At 39.3% G+C, this 15,034-nt stretch overlaps 1 protein-coding gene across 2 annotated transcripts in view; it reads left to right on the top strand.

Annotated features, from left to right (window-relative positions):
- dlg5a (discs, large homolog 5a (Drosophila)) overlaps positions 1-15,034 on the top strand; it is a 95,368-nt gene continuing 80,334 nt past the window's right edge. For both annotated transcript variants that reach the window (XM_062996099.1, XM_062996098.1), the window contains exon 1: positions 1-755. In XM_062996099.1, the coding sequence (XP_062852169.1) occupies positions 458-755 (298 nt within the window). In that variant the 5' untranslated portion in view covers positions 1-457. The remainder of the gene's footprint in view (positions 756-15,034) is intronic.

The following is a 15,034-nucleotide window of genomic DNA, read 5'->3' as shown; positions in this document are numbered from 1 at the left end:
GACATGGCGGAGCTCACAGTTTGAGTAGGGAACGGCAGCGGAGTTTCGATAGTTTCGGTCGCGCTAAAGTCGCCACAAAAGCAGTTAAATGGCGAGGAAGAAAGTGTAAACGTGGATGGATATGCTCCGGGTGGAATTTGCAGGGCAGGAATGGAAGAAGTGTGTAGAAAGTAAGTGAGCTGGGTGAAATGTATGTAGCATTCGCTGTTTAGTGCAGTCAACAGCCTCAGGCAACAAATATGGCTTCGTGTGCCTTTTTACATTTTCTAATGATAAACTGCTGGGTTAAGCCATTCTGTACCATGGCACATACGCTCAAATCGTACAAGTGACCATAATTAACAGAGTTCCTGCTCGGGTACCGGGGCCGCTGTTGGGTTTGAGTCGAGGTCACAGTCTCCGCCGACATAACAAGAACGTAGCCTAGCCAGTTAGCTAGGGAACTGCGCGGAGTGCAATGGAGCCGAAGCACAAAGAGTTGTTAGAGCAGTGCCAGCAGAAGTTAGTACAGTCCATCACTGATCCTCAGCGCCTCATCGAGCTCCTGGTCAAGTCAGGCAGCCTGAGTGAGCAGGACAGACATGATCTGGACCAGAACTGCTCCTCCAGCTCTGAGAAAGTGGACCATCTCCTAAAGATGCTCATCCATAAAGAAAGCGATCATTTCCTGGCCCTGTGTGTGGCACTGGAGAAGACCTACCCTCACCTGTATTCTGCCCTGTTCAGCAACGGTGGACAACACGCCGATCATTCCGGTAAGAGTTTTCTAACAAGTTCCTAAGAGATTCCCAACATCACTGCAATCAGAGTAGATGGAGTAGATGTCTAATCACGCATCACTACTACAGTTAGTGGCTGTGATTTTGTGTTTGTGCTTTCCTATACAAAAAGTCTTTATTTGTTTTATTAAAAAACACATTAAATACAGAGTTTTTGGAAATTTGAAGTCATTTTGCATAATCCTTTGGCTGTAGTTTTAGACCTAGTATTAAATACACTTCATTTAGTAATAGGACCAGTTTACCAGTCACTATGTGTGGGTTTTAAATATGTAGTAGGGCAGTTGTAGCCTAGTGGTTAAGTTGGACTAGTAATCAGAAGATTGCTGGTTCAAACCCCACCACTGCCAGGTTGCCACTGTTGGGCCCTTGAGCAAGGCTCTTAACCCTTTGATGCACAACCTGGGTCAAAAGTGACCCGACTGAGTCTTTATTTTCTATATCTTTGCAATAAATTAATTTCGTCATTCAAGCGTCCATGAATTCCTCAATTAACTTGTTTTTGATCATCACAAATCCTTATTTCAGTTTTATATTTTTTACTTTTTTATAATAATAATAGAATTTTATTTATAAGCACCTTTCAGGTCACCCAAGGACACTGTACAATTCAAATATGAGCAAAAACAAAACAAATGACAACCAATAAGGTACATTATAACAGATTAATACAGGGAACACAGAACAGCACAACAAGCCAGAGAATCAAGTATAAAAGGAATAAAATAAAATAATAACTTATATATAACTATAAACTATGGAACGCAGTCCTATAAAGATGAGTTTTTAAGTGCTTCTTAAAAACAGATAGTGATGAGCTCGTGCGGAGGGAAAGTGGCAAAGAGTTCCATAATTTAGGACCTGCCACACTAAACGCTCTTTCACCAAATGAGCGAAGTCTGGTTGATGGAACAGTAAATGGGCATCAGCAGACCGGAGTGAACGTGCAGGACAGTATGGAGTGAGCAGGGCAGAAAGATAACTGGGGGCCAGACCCCAGATTTTTTAATAAAAATAATTTCTGTATCACTACCCTTCTAATGCACAACATGGGTCAAAAATTACCCTTATGTATTTACTATGGAATTTGACAGGAACTACTGACATTTGTAAGTGTTTGTAGTCAAAAACATATTTACTGATCTTTTGAAAGACAACCAAAGATTAGGCTCTTGAATCTTGAATATGTCCAATACTATTAGCTTGCTAGCTGTTAACATATTCTAGTATGGAACATTAAATGGTGAGATGGTTTCAAAATATATACCAAAAAGATACTAAGTAATACATGAAATAACATAGGAAACGAATATAGGTCATTTTCAACCCATGTTGTGCATTAGAAGAGGTTTGCTTAGCTTGTGCATCAAAGGGTTAACCCTCAATTGCTTAGAATGTATAATGTAAGTCGCTTTGGATAAAAGCGTCTGCTAAATGCTGAAAATGTAAATGTAAGTGTAGTATTAGGGCTGGGCGGTATGACCCCAAATTTGTATCACGGTATTTTTAAAATACGTATATGCAGTTCCACCGGACCATGGAACGCATTAACAGGTTTCCCAGACATCCCTATGGAAAAACATACCTTAAAACTCAACGCCACTCCCAGAACCAAATGACGTTGAGTTTCAAGGTACCACTGTACAAAATTGTCCATGACTGTGTTTGACATTAAACTTGTGAACTGGTGAATCTTGTGTAAGCAGTAATTACCTGTCCTGTCACGAATGTACACGTGTGTAAAAAATGACGTTAAAATACTAATAAATAAATCAATATTTAAAAGTGTACACACAGAATAGAACTCACATTAAATACAAAATATTTGGAAATTTAAAGTCATTTTGCATAAACTTTTGGCTGTAGTTTTAGACCTAAACCTTGTGAACTGATGAATCTTGTGTAATGAGTAACTACCATTCCTGTCAATGGAATCAGTATGTGTGAAACAGTTGCAATAAATACAATTTTTATTGTTTATTTAATATTTAAGTATTGTACAATTACCCTTTAACCCTTTAGCTCTCCCTTTAATGGATATACCACAAATCCAGTGTTTTAATTATTGCTCTGAAAGCTTTTTTCTCGACTGTCTATAGAGGAATCGTGTACTTGCATGTGTGGATTGTAAATGCATTTGTAATGCCATTGTTTGCAACAGCTGTGGCTCGCCAAACTGTGCAGTATATAATGTTTTAGTCTGTTTTAAACTGCAGACATGCCTCATTTATTTGGCAGGTTCTTCTGGTATATTTGGTCTTCCTCTCTTTATCCTCCATCTGTTTTTGTTTATTTTTTCCCCACCATATCGAGGAAACCTCTCTCATCTGGTAACACTGTCATGCTAATGCTACTTAGCTAACTCGTGAGCTTTATCTAATCTGCACAACGGTCCATAGCGCTTTTAGAGGCGAACAATATTATGTGATTTGCTGCCTACTGAAGCTTAAAGCTGTTGTATTAACTCTGCAACGGTATGGTGGCATTTGTAGAATCCATACGGTATGAGAAATCAAAGATGGTATACCGAATGTACGGTCATATCGCACAGCTCTATGTGGTTTATGACATTTTATATCTTGGTTACGGTATAATCACAGTATAGATATTGTCAGATACCTAAAAATCACTATTCACAATATAAACTGTCTTTAATTCTCTAATTAAGAATTCCGCCATTAATGTCCTATATGAGTCATGTGTGCTTCGTGTTGCTTCGTGGGCATTTTCCAAACCTGTTAAGTTCCATTAGTTCAGAAAAAAGCAGTTTACCATTTACCACACAGTTATTACGATAAACCACTTATATCATTGTTCAAATGAAAGAACCAAATCAACACTGGTAGATTTATATTTATATATGTACACAAACACTTATTACCAGGCCATAGTTACTAGCAATGTCCATATTGTATTTTTTTCATTGTACTACCAATTCTGACATTATTGTTGTTCACTCCCAATACTGATGTAATACTGACAACCCCATCTTACCCACGTGCCTATTTAAAAGCAAGTTATGAAAAACCTTTAAGGCAGGATGTTGGCATGTTTTGTTTTATTCGAGTCTTAGATTAATACATATCCAGCATTTGAAGGTAGTGTCAGATTGAGACGTTACTAAAAATAAGAGATCATCTTGACAGAGGGCTGGTTGTAGTTTGTGCTTCAATGTTTTAGGAAGACTTGGGAGGTACAGTTATCCCTCCTCGATCGCGGGGGTTCCGTTCCAGAACCCCCCCGCGAAAGGTGAAAATCCGCGAAGTAAAAACCATGTGTTTTATATGGTTATTTTTTATATATTTTAAGCCCTTATAAACCCTTCCACACTCTTATAAACATTTCCCGCACAGTTATACAGCATAAAGCGGAATCTAATGCTTCTCTCCTTCGCTGAGCCAATCAGCACCCAGGATACTTAACCGCGTGCTCTGATTGGGTAGCTTCTCAGCCATCTGCCAATAGCGTCCCGTGTATGAAATCAACTGGGCAAACCAACTGAGGAAGCATGTATCAGAAATAAAAAGACTCCTTGTCCGCAGAAATCCGCGAACCAGCGAAAAATCCACGATTTATATTTAGATATGCTTGCATATAAAATCCGCGAAAGTCGAAGCGCGATATAGCGAGGGATTACTGTATTGTGAGACCCAAGTCCTTTGCCGACACTTACCTCGAATATTAAACCATCATACTGGTTGTGTGTGGTTAGTTGTACTTTTGTTTTTTAGATTAGTTTGTATGTGTGCTGACATATGCATGGATATTGTTAAATATAAATAGTCCATTTGCTTTGCCATTAATGGGATCCTGTATGTTAATTCTACTGAAGCAATGAAACTAAATTGATCTCCTAAGAATTGAAATCAATGTGGATGAAGGTTGCAGTGTCCGATTACACTTTATGACCACAGTAATGGAGCTCTGAATTTTTAATTTGGTGTGAGATTTCAGGTTTTAATACTACATCAGATCAAGGACTGAAGTTTAGGCTTTCATGTGATCACATTTTTAATATTTTTGGCGTGCTTTACCGTTGCGTCCTGTTTGAGTATCCTCACTGTGCATATGTGCTTGTCTTGTATTTTAACCCTGCTCTAGGTCTGGTGTGAAATTGCAGTAACAGATTTTTCCCCCAGAGAATTAATTGTAGCTTATGCTGCAACATTTGTTCGAGAATGCCACTGCTTAAGGGGTCAAGTCTTCTATCCACACTCATTTTGAGTATTGTTGTGTGTTGTTAGTTTTGTCTTCTATATTTGCTTGTATGCGTCCCTTACATGTACATATACTGTGAAATGTTTGCTTTGGTTTTCACTTTGTAATCTGTAACATGAATGCTGAAAAGTACTCCTGGATCATTTCTTCCCTGCAATCAAAGTGGATTAAGTTCTCCCTGTTATAGTAAGAGATTTTAAATTAGGTGTGAGAATTTTACCTGTCAACACTGCATGTTTATGTAATCGGCCACTGATTATACATTTTGCCTTTCTTCTTTAAGCGTCATCACAGAGCAATTAGAAAACATATAATCATTCCCTTTTATAATTAAAGGGAATTACATAACCCCTTAAAGTAATGATTAGAATAAAACCAAAGATCTGAGCTTTTTCTGGGTACCACATTTTCAGTCACAGCATAAACAGTATTGAGTCCTGAGTAGTAATGCACAAATGCAATTTTTACAATTTTAGATTATATCAAAACTGAACCTCCTTGGACATAAATGATCCTTTGCAGGTATGCTGGTTATGTGCTTTGAGAGAATTGGTCAGCGTTCAATTTGGGTCACATTAGTAAACATGAAGTCTTAACTTCTCTATTTTATAGTCCTGCTGGCCCGGGCCGAAATGTCATCGCAATCTTCCTTAATTTTCTTCTTTCTTAAATCACTTAATTTCCTTCGGAATTCCTTACTTTCCTTTGGGATTAATAAAGTATCCATCCATCCATCCATCCATCCATCCATCATCCATCCATCCATCCATCCATCCATCCATCCATCTATCTATCTTTCGGCCAGCTGGCCTGTAGGGGGATCTCCCTACAAATGTGTCCATAGGCCATTGCTACTGGCCCTTACTGATCAATATCGCAAATGACATCTATGCAAGTGTGTCCTTCCTGTAGCTGTTTATCGACTGCTTTTTGGTAATTTATTAGGATTTTTGCTGGCAGGCATGACATTTTTATTGGGTGGATAAAGGTTAATAGCGTATAGTATGTCACTGTATTGGTTTTAGAAGCATGTAAAATGTCATTAGATTCTGATCTAGAATTTTAGGCCAACATCAACCATGAGCTTAAGGTCATGTCCACAAAAGTATGAACATTCTAGAAAATAGTTTAGTTTTTTGCCAAAAGTTTTTTTTTGAAAACAAACCACTGTGAAAATGCTGACATAGTAGCGCTCGGGTGGTGCAGCAGTCTAATGCTCTAGCCCAGGGGTTTTCAACCTTTTTGGACATGCGCCCCCTTTCGTGTGCCGAGCTCGAACTTCACTGTTAGCCCTATTTTTAAGATTTGCCAGCCAACGGTCCTTTTTTCAGACTGAACTGGATAACAATAAACAGGCTTGTGTGCATGGTCAGCGAGACTAATAAAATGTCTCCTGTGGGTGAAAATTATTTGCTTTAGTTTTAGAAGTAAAAAAAAAATCTCGTAATGTCGCGCCCCCCTGGGCACCCCACAGGTTGAAAACCCCCGCTCTAGCCTACCTCTGTGCAGAGTTAGAGCTACCAAGTTCAAGCTTATTGGTGTGCTCCTAAGGCATCATGTACCGTGTCTGAGGGAGGGAGGTTTAGATTAGGGTTTTCCTTATTGTCGCTGCAATGCATCTAGCAGACATAGAGCATATTGTGACTTTCTGTAGAATTCATCACCGACTGGTCTTAAAAATGGCTGGCAACTTTACACACATTGGAGGGAAATGTAAACCTTGAGAATCAGGATTCTCTTTACTTACAAAACAGCAACTGGCATGCATGAATTGATGCTATGATGGGAGCAAATTCAAATTTTTTCATGTAAACAAGGGTTTTTAAAAATCTTAACACTGGTGCAGAACATATTAAAATGGTTACAATGGAAAATAAAAAGCTGCACTAAGGTTAACCATGCATTCTTTCATATAATGCTCTGTGACATTTAGTATAGCATTTTTATTTATTTATTTTCCTCAGATCATGTGCTCCCTCCTTACATCAGTATAAAAGGTCTGTTTGTTTCTATGGAAACTCTTGCCATGGTGTCCTAGCATGTCAGTTTGAACATGTGTGTGCTGCATTTAGAACCTACTTAATGAGGCGTGAAATCTTTCAGTCCTCATGTTTAATGTTTTATTGCTGCTTTCAGTTTGTTTAGTGTGCTGTTAAGAATTCACCTAAGCTTTTATGTTAAGCCCGAGAACATGCTCCAGGTTTCCTATTTAATCTGTATGCTTTATTAATTGTTGCCCTTTTAATCAGTTCTTTCGATTTTTTAGCGCTATTGCTTTAGGTTCCACTTGGCTGGCACAGTGGTAGGGGATCTAAGGATTCTTAATGGTGCTATCAGCCTCTCTGGCATCTGCATGGACATGATTGGCTTATATCTGAGAAGTGGGGGGAGGGTGGCTGAAACAGCCTAGGTACTGGGAGGCACATTTGTCGGCGCACTCTCAATTCTGGTCCCAAGTAGGGCTGTCGCGCTAACCGCAATTTTGAAATATCGCGGTATAGACCAGCCAACCGCAGGGCATGCTGGACAACCGCAACACCGCGATATTCACGTTTTTTCTTTCTTTCTTCTCCTTTTTTTTTATTGTTGCAGGTCCATCTTGTTTTATACGCTTACATTCGTGCGTAATAAATGTTAAATAAATTCATAATGAAAATGAGCTAGGAGCGACATTTTCCCGCAACCTGTTCTCATGCGTTGCTGCTGAGTGTCAGGCTTTGTGTTTTAAAATGTAAACAATCGCAACAGGAATTATAGGCAAGTTTATTAATGATTAAATTGAGTTCACACTCAATAAATACTTGTAATTTAGACTATATTTAAACAGCCTTGGCGTACTAAAACACTTAATGACGGTTAATATGGCATTGCAGCCTGCAGATTCTCTCTTGCTGGCTTGCTGGAATGATTTAAATGCATTTTTTCGTTGAATAAAAATGTATTGATACGAATAATAACTTGAAACGTAGTATATATTGTTATGTTAATTATACCTACTAAATAGATGGTTAATAGTGGCGCGATAACCAGGCTAGACTTTCTCTGATCTCTAAAGTCGCATGCAGGTTCAGTACATCTACAGTGTATTAATGCAACGAGCACCATCAGAGAGAGTTTTAGTACCGAGGGGAACATCGCTACCCCACTCAGATCCTCTCTAAAACACATCAGGTGAACATGTTGGTTCGTCTAGCGCGCATGATAACGCAGGTTTAAACTCTTACAGACTTTATTCTTTATTCAATTTTTTTACCATATTTTGATTAGATGTGCATTTAAAATATTTAGCCTAAACACTTTTTTTTTGTTTCACAGTGTTTATCTAGCCTTGGCTAGAAGCTTATTTAAACCTTTTTTTAATAGAGAAAAGACGCGCATCCCTGCTCTGTTCTGTATTTAACAATAGCCTAAACACGCATTTCATTGGTCTTAAAGCCGTCTCATCTTTGTCATTATAAAGCAATAATATATCGAATCATAGCCTAACAATAAAGCTTGTTTATATAGCTCTAAAATCCAGATCAATTAAGTAATTTTCAAAAACAACAAAAAAATGGCGATATAACCGCATACCGCGATATTGAGACAGGCTGAATACCGCAAGGGGAAATTCTGTCACCGCGACAGCCCTAGTCCCAAGCATTAGTGGTGTGCGATACTGCAATATTTGATATCGATCCGATACCAAGTAAATACAGGGCCACTATCACCGATACCAATACCGATACTATTTAATAATTAAGGTAAATGCATCAAATTGCAAAATCTGAATGAATTTGCATGTGTATTACTGTAATACATACATTGTTTTGTAAGTAGCTGCTCTCAGTAGGGAAAATAAATTCAGATGTTTAAAGTGGTCCAATTTCTTGTTTCTAGGTGCTTTACTTTCTCACAACGTTATCATCATGGCGTATCACCACAAAACGGCAAACTCATACCACATAGTTGTGTTTGCTGGGTGAATAAATTGGTACATTTTTAATAGTGACCAAATATGTGTGTCCTTGTTTATTTAAAATAAAAAATCGATGCTATTCTGTTTAAGCACAAAGTCAAAAGAAAAGAGCTCTTAATCACCAAAACACACGGAATAAGAGCCTCACTACGCATGCTCCGATTCATTTGCACAAAGTGCATAAGTCCGTACTTTATGTATGTATAGTTTACACTATTATTTCCATAAAATTGACCCTGTTTCTGTATCTGCAAAGTATTCAAAAACTTACAATCTTACAATGCCTACCAATGTACTGATGTCTGTTAGGATTATAACAACGTGACGGTACCACAACAAAACACAGCAGAGCAGGAGGGGAGGAGCGAGGTGTGCATGTAAGATATGAGTGGAGTCGCGTCTGTACACACATGGTCTTTACTTTCTGATGAAACGGGAGAAATGTGCTGAATGTAGCGGAGAAAAAGTCAAACTAAAGTATCGATCCCATAACACCAATACCAACGTTGGTATTGATAATATCGATATTTGGATCGATCCGCCCACCACTACCAAGCAGAGATAAAAATAGGAGGGTCGTGTCAGTAAGGGCAACTGGTGTGAGAACTGATTCTGGTATGTGGACCAGATTCAGAAAGAAAAAGATTGCATGTCTTTGGGCTGTGGGAGGAAACCGGAGAGAGAACATGCCAACTCCACACAGAAAGGACCCGGATCGCTCCACCTGGGAATCGAACCCAGGACCTTCTTGCTGTGAGGTGACGGTGCTACCCACCAAGCAATCATGCCGCCCAGAATACGTGCCGAAAGAAAAAGATTGCTTGCTGTTGCACAAACTATAAAGTATAACAGCAAACTTTAAATCAGTGCATTGAGGTGTAAAAATAAGAACGGGATGTTATGTCAGCTGAGGCAATGCAGGAGTCACTTTTAGAAACAATATGTAATATTAATAGCTGTTTTAAACATTGCGCCTGCACTCTGAACACTAAAGTGCTCCTCCATGCTGCTTTTGCTGGCTTAGAAGATTCTTTACACAGGAGCCCTGTCAGCTCAAACACACGCCAAGGCCTTTTGTGCTCTCAGGCATGTTCCCATCAGCCGTACACACTCTTAAAATAGTGCGAAAAAGAGTGAGTGCAAGTCCAGACTTCTACAATCTTCCTCATCTCTTCACACCGCATGTATTAAATATGCACTGTGATTTCTAAATCTGTACAGCGTTACTCAAAGTCGACTGAACAGGTCTTTTTCAACCATAAGAAATGACTCATATCTCTACTTCATGTCACCCTTATTAAAATATTGGAATCTAAGTATTTATAAATCTATTTTATAAATGCTTTATGTCCTCCTGCCATCCCACAATACCAAGTCATTCCATCTATTCATCTGCTATTAAACTGTTTGTTTGATGCTGAAATTTCACTTCAGTTGATATGTGCCAAATAGAGTTCATTTGCTCCCTAATATTGTCAGTGATAGGTGTGGCATTATGATGCATTATGTAGATTGCCCCTGCGGACCTCAGCTGGATCCTTGTCTTAATTCATTTATTGTGTTTGGTTATATATTCTATCTATCTATCTATCTATCTATCTATCTATCTATCTATCTATCTATCTATCTATCTATCTATCTATCTATCTATCTATCTATCTATCTATCTATCTATCTATCTATCTATCTACACACACACACACACACACACACACACACACATGTAGTCAATTTGTCTTCCGCTGCTGGGGATCCCTGATTGCGTTCAAGGAGGGTATATTGCTGCTCAAGTGCCCTCCGGCGTGTGCGCAGTCCTAGCAGACCCCTTCTTCATGCCTGTGCTTCTGCACAGACGTCTCTATCTGCTAACCAGAGTCCTTGCTCAGCGTTTGAAGACCCCACCCACTTAGTCCGGTCATTTCTCCACCCAGCAGGTGGTCTGCTGCAGCCAACCGGTGGCAGAGCCGAGATTCAAACCGGGGAGTTCAGAATCTTGGCGCTGGTGTGCTAGCAGAAAATCCATTGGTTTCTCCATTCGTTTCGGGAGCTTGGGTGGTGCAACAGTTAACTACGCTAACCCAGTGATGTCTGGGAATCCGGGGTTCAAATCTCACCTGTGCTATGTGACTGACATTAAACTTGAACTGATGAATCTTGTGTAAAAAGTACCTACCTCTTTTGTCATGAATGGAACCAAAGTGTGTAAAACATGACATACCGTGTAGCATGCACCCAAGTTTGCGGGTCACTTAGCTAACTTCTAGCGAACATTGATCACAGGTAGGTACAAGCTGAATTTTTTAAAGGTCTTAATGTTATAATTAGGGATTATTTTAGGAACAATCCTTTTAGAACATTTAATAATTAGACAATTAATAATTTATGACTGTAGGCAGCTTGCTAAGTAAAAAACTTGGACTTTACAGGGACCTTGTCATCCTTAAATAAGTGGAATGTTGAGCGTAAGCTTACAATTTGGGCTGGAAGTTGCTTAATATGTATTGCAGCCACAAATTAAACAATGCATCCATGTCTCTGAGACACATTTGACTACCAAAACCTTGCTCATCACATTTCGACACTGAGCACACGATCCATGATTTCCATCCCTGCATGGCCAGCCATAAAGAATCAATGGAAGTGATTGCCATGGCTGTATTCCAGCTTAGTACTGTATTTAATATTTTTATGGGCCTATAGATGGGCTGAAAGATGTGCACAAGCATTTTTTGCAGATAAAAACTGCAAACAAGAAATATTGCATGAAGCAGGTGGTCTGGTTTTATACATGGGAGACAGCAATCAAATATTGTACTGGCTATCTGAAGACACATTTCACTTAAATGTAAATGCGTTACTTAAATCAGTATCATGATACAATCCAGATACATGGCACATATAAAATGCTAAGTGTGAAAGGCCGGGCTGTTCTTCCCCTTTCCTGATTTTTCCCCTTTCTGCTTCTCCCCCTCGCATGTGTGTAATGAGTTACAGTGATAGCAACCAGCTCTGAAGTCATTCTTTCAAGCCACAGCTGAGATTCAGCTCTTTTTACTGCCAGGTCTGCGTACACACACACACACACACACACACACACACACACACACACACACACACACACACACACACACACACACACACACACACTGGGAGTGGGAGCGGGAGCAGTGAAAGCAGTGGAGGAGGGGCAGGTTGGGTTAGTACAGACCAGTTTGCTGGCAGCTTCAACTGCTTCCATATGAAGGCTGGAGAACCTGCACACTGTCCTGTATCTGTATGTTTAATGCTCAGTCATTGTAAACCAGCCTATCTTGGGAAAACAAACCAGCAATGTCTAGAAAAACAAGTATTTCATTCAGATGCTTAATGCCATCCAGCTTTTATTTAGAGCACAATGAGCTACTGTATATGATGATGGGTGTAGCATAACAGTTTGTGTGCCCATCTGCCCATCCATTCCCATGCATTCCCATGCTCAAGAACCATGCCTGGGTGTTTTAATAAGAAGAACTATTAGACTATGCTGGATACCAGAGCATTGCAGAATATCAGAGAATGGAAAAGCTGACCTGCTGGCATTATATTTATATGGATGTATGGATGTATGGATGTATGGATGGATGGATGGATGGATGGATGGATGTATGGATGTATGGATGGATGGATAGATAATCTTTATTGTCCATCTCAAACTGAGATACATACCACATAGGTTAAAACAATTAAGACATTATGTTTTATGAATTTGAAATTGTGTATGAATATATATATATACATACATACAGTACATATATACAGTGGGGGAAATAAGTATTTGATCCCCTGCTGATTTTGTAAGTTTACCCCCTTACAAAGACTTGAACAGTCTATAATTTTTATGGAAGGTTTATTTTAACAGAGAGAGACAGAATATCAACAAAAAATCCAGAAAAAAAACATTAAATAAAAGTTATAAATTAATTTGTATTTAATTAAGGGAAATAAGTATTTGATCCCCTACCAACCAGCAAGAATTCTGACCCCCACAGACCGGTTATGTGCCCATGAGGCACACAAATTAGTCCTGTCCCTGTATAAAAGACTCCTGTAACAGAATCAGTTCCATGCAAGATCTCACCTGGTGGGGTAAGAATGATTCTGAGAAAGGTGAGGTCAGTCCAGAATTACACGGGAGGAGCTTGTCAATGATCTCAAGGGAGCTGGGAGCAGAGAAATGCTGGATATGACCCCAAGAACACCATCCCCACCGGGCATTTCTCTGCCTCCAAACACGGCGAGTGGAGTTGATGCCAAAGATGCTCAATTTTGGTCTCATCTGACCATATCACATTCTCTCAAGCTTTCTCGGAATCATTCAGGTGTTCATTGGCAAACTTCAGACGGGCCTGTACATGAGCCTTCTTGAGCAAAGGGACTTTGTGGGCACTGCAGGATCTCAATCCATTACGGCGAAGTGTGTTACTAATGGTTTTCTTGGTGACTGTGCTCCCAGCTCCCTTGAGATCATTGACAAGCTCCTCCCGTGTAATTCTGGGCTGACCTCACCTTTCTCAGAATCATTCTTACCTCACCAGGTGAGATCTTGCATGGAGCTCCAGAGCGAGGGTGATTGACTGTGATCTTGTATTTCTTCCATTTTCGAATTATCGCACCAACAGTGGTCTCTTTCTCACCAAGCTTCTTGCTGATGGTCTTGTAACCCATTCCAGCCTTGTGCAGGTCCACAATCTTGTCCCTGACGTCCTTTGATAGCTCTTTGGTCTTGCCCATGGTGGTCGAGAGATTTGAACGGAAGAAACTGATTCTGTGACAGGAGTCTTTTATACAGGGACAGGACTAATTTGTGTGCCTCATGGGCACATAACCGGTCTGTGGGGGTCAGAATTCTTGCTGGTTGGTAGAGGATCAAATAGTTATTTCCCTTAATTAAATACAAATTAATTTATAACTTTTATTTAATGTTTTTTTTCTGGATTTTTTGTTGATATTCTGTCTCTCTCTGTTAAAATAAACCTTCCATAAAAATTATAGACTGTTCAAGTCTTTGTAAGGGGATCAAATACTTATTTCCCCCACTGTGTATATATATATACTATACTTTGGCACAGACAGACATGCCCTCAAGAAGTGAGTGCATGTACTGTGTACAAAAAGCCGTGTGCTGGAAAAATGCAATGTAGCTATGAATATTTTAGTTCTTCTCTATAAAACATACGGTTACCTTATCTGATTGCATGAATCTGTCTGCCACTCTGTGCAAAAGTAATACAAGTCAAAGTTAATGTCAAGCCTTGATCCTTCTAACCACTGTTCCTGGGTTTGTTTATTTCCATTTTATTCTGGGTCTACATCTAGTAATATTTTTACTGGTGCTTATTTTCTTCCCAAATAAAGTAATTGTCTACCCAAAGCTGATTATCTTAGGTGTTAGGGTTCCTTCCTTTTTTTAGTTTTATGCAGTGGTTCTGATTAGCGCACTTGCTAACATCAAACTTGCTATTGTTTATATTACACATTTGCTCTAGAAGTCCGTCCAGCAGTGTGTGAAGTTAAAACAGACTGCAACATCATATGAATCTCACAGTCGTAAAACTGTCATTTGGTTTTCTCTACTTCAACAGTTTTGTATTTTGGCTTCTACTTCTGAAACTACTAATTTGATGCCTGCAACACTTTCCAGAAAACTTAGGACGGGGGTAAAATAAGACCAGAAAGCTTGTTGAATGATCAAACACATCAGGTTTGGAGCTTTTCACAGGTGGTGTTGTCATGATTGTCTATTAAAGGAACATTACTGATGTGCAAGGGTAGGTCAGGGCAATGGTATAAAATAGGGCTTTTCAAACCCTGGGGGTTGCAAGCCAAAAAATGGGTTGCAGAGAAAAAAAAAACACAAAAAATTTTAAATAAACTTGCACACATGCCTTTTGTGGAGGCTTGACGTTACACCTTGTAAACCACAGTGGGACCAGATTGCAACTAATTTAATGAATTAAGTAAATCATTAAGTAAGTCCTTTTGTATGAATTGTTTTTGACGCATTGTTTGTGTTGTCTGGTTCGCTGTGAAAATCATGGAC

The sequence above is a fragment of the Trichomycterus rosablanca genome, chromosome 5 (genome assembly GCF_030014385.1).
Source record: "Trichomycterus rosablanca isolate fTriRos1 chromosome 5, fTriRos1.hap1, whole genome shotgun sequence".
In the NCBI taxonomy this organism is placed as follows: domain Eukaryota; kingdom Metazoa; phylum Chordata; class Actinopteri; order Siluriformes; family Trichomycteridae; genus Trichomycterus; species Trichomycterus rosablanca.
Note: the sequence above shows the minus strand (reverse complement) of the source record. Positions and strands in the feature narration are given on the sequence as shown.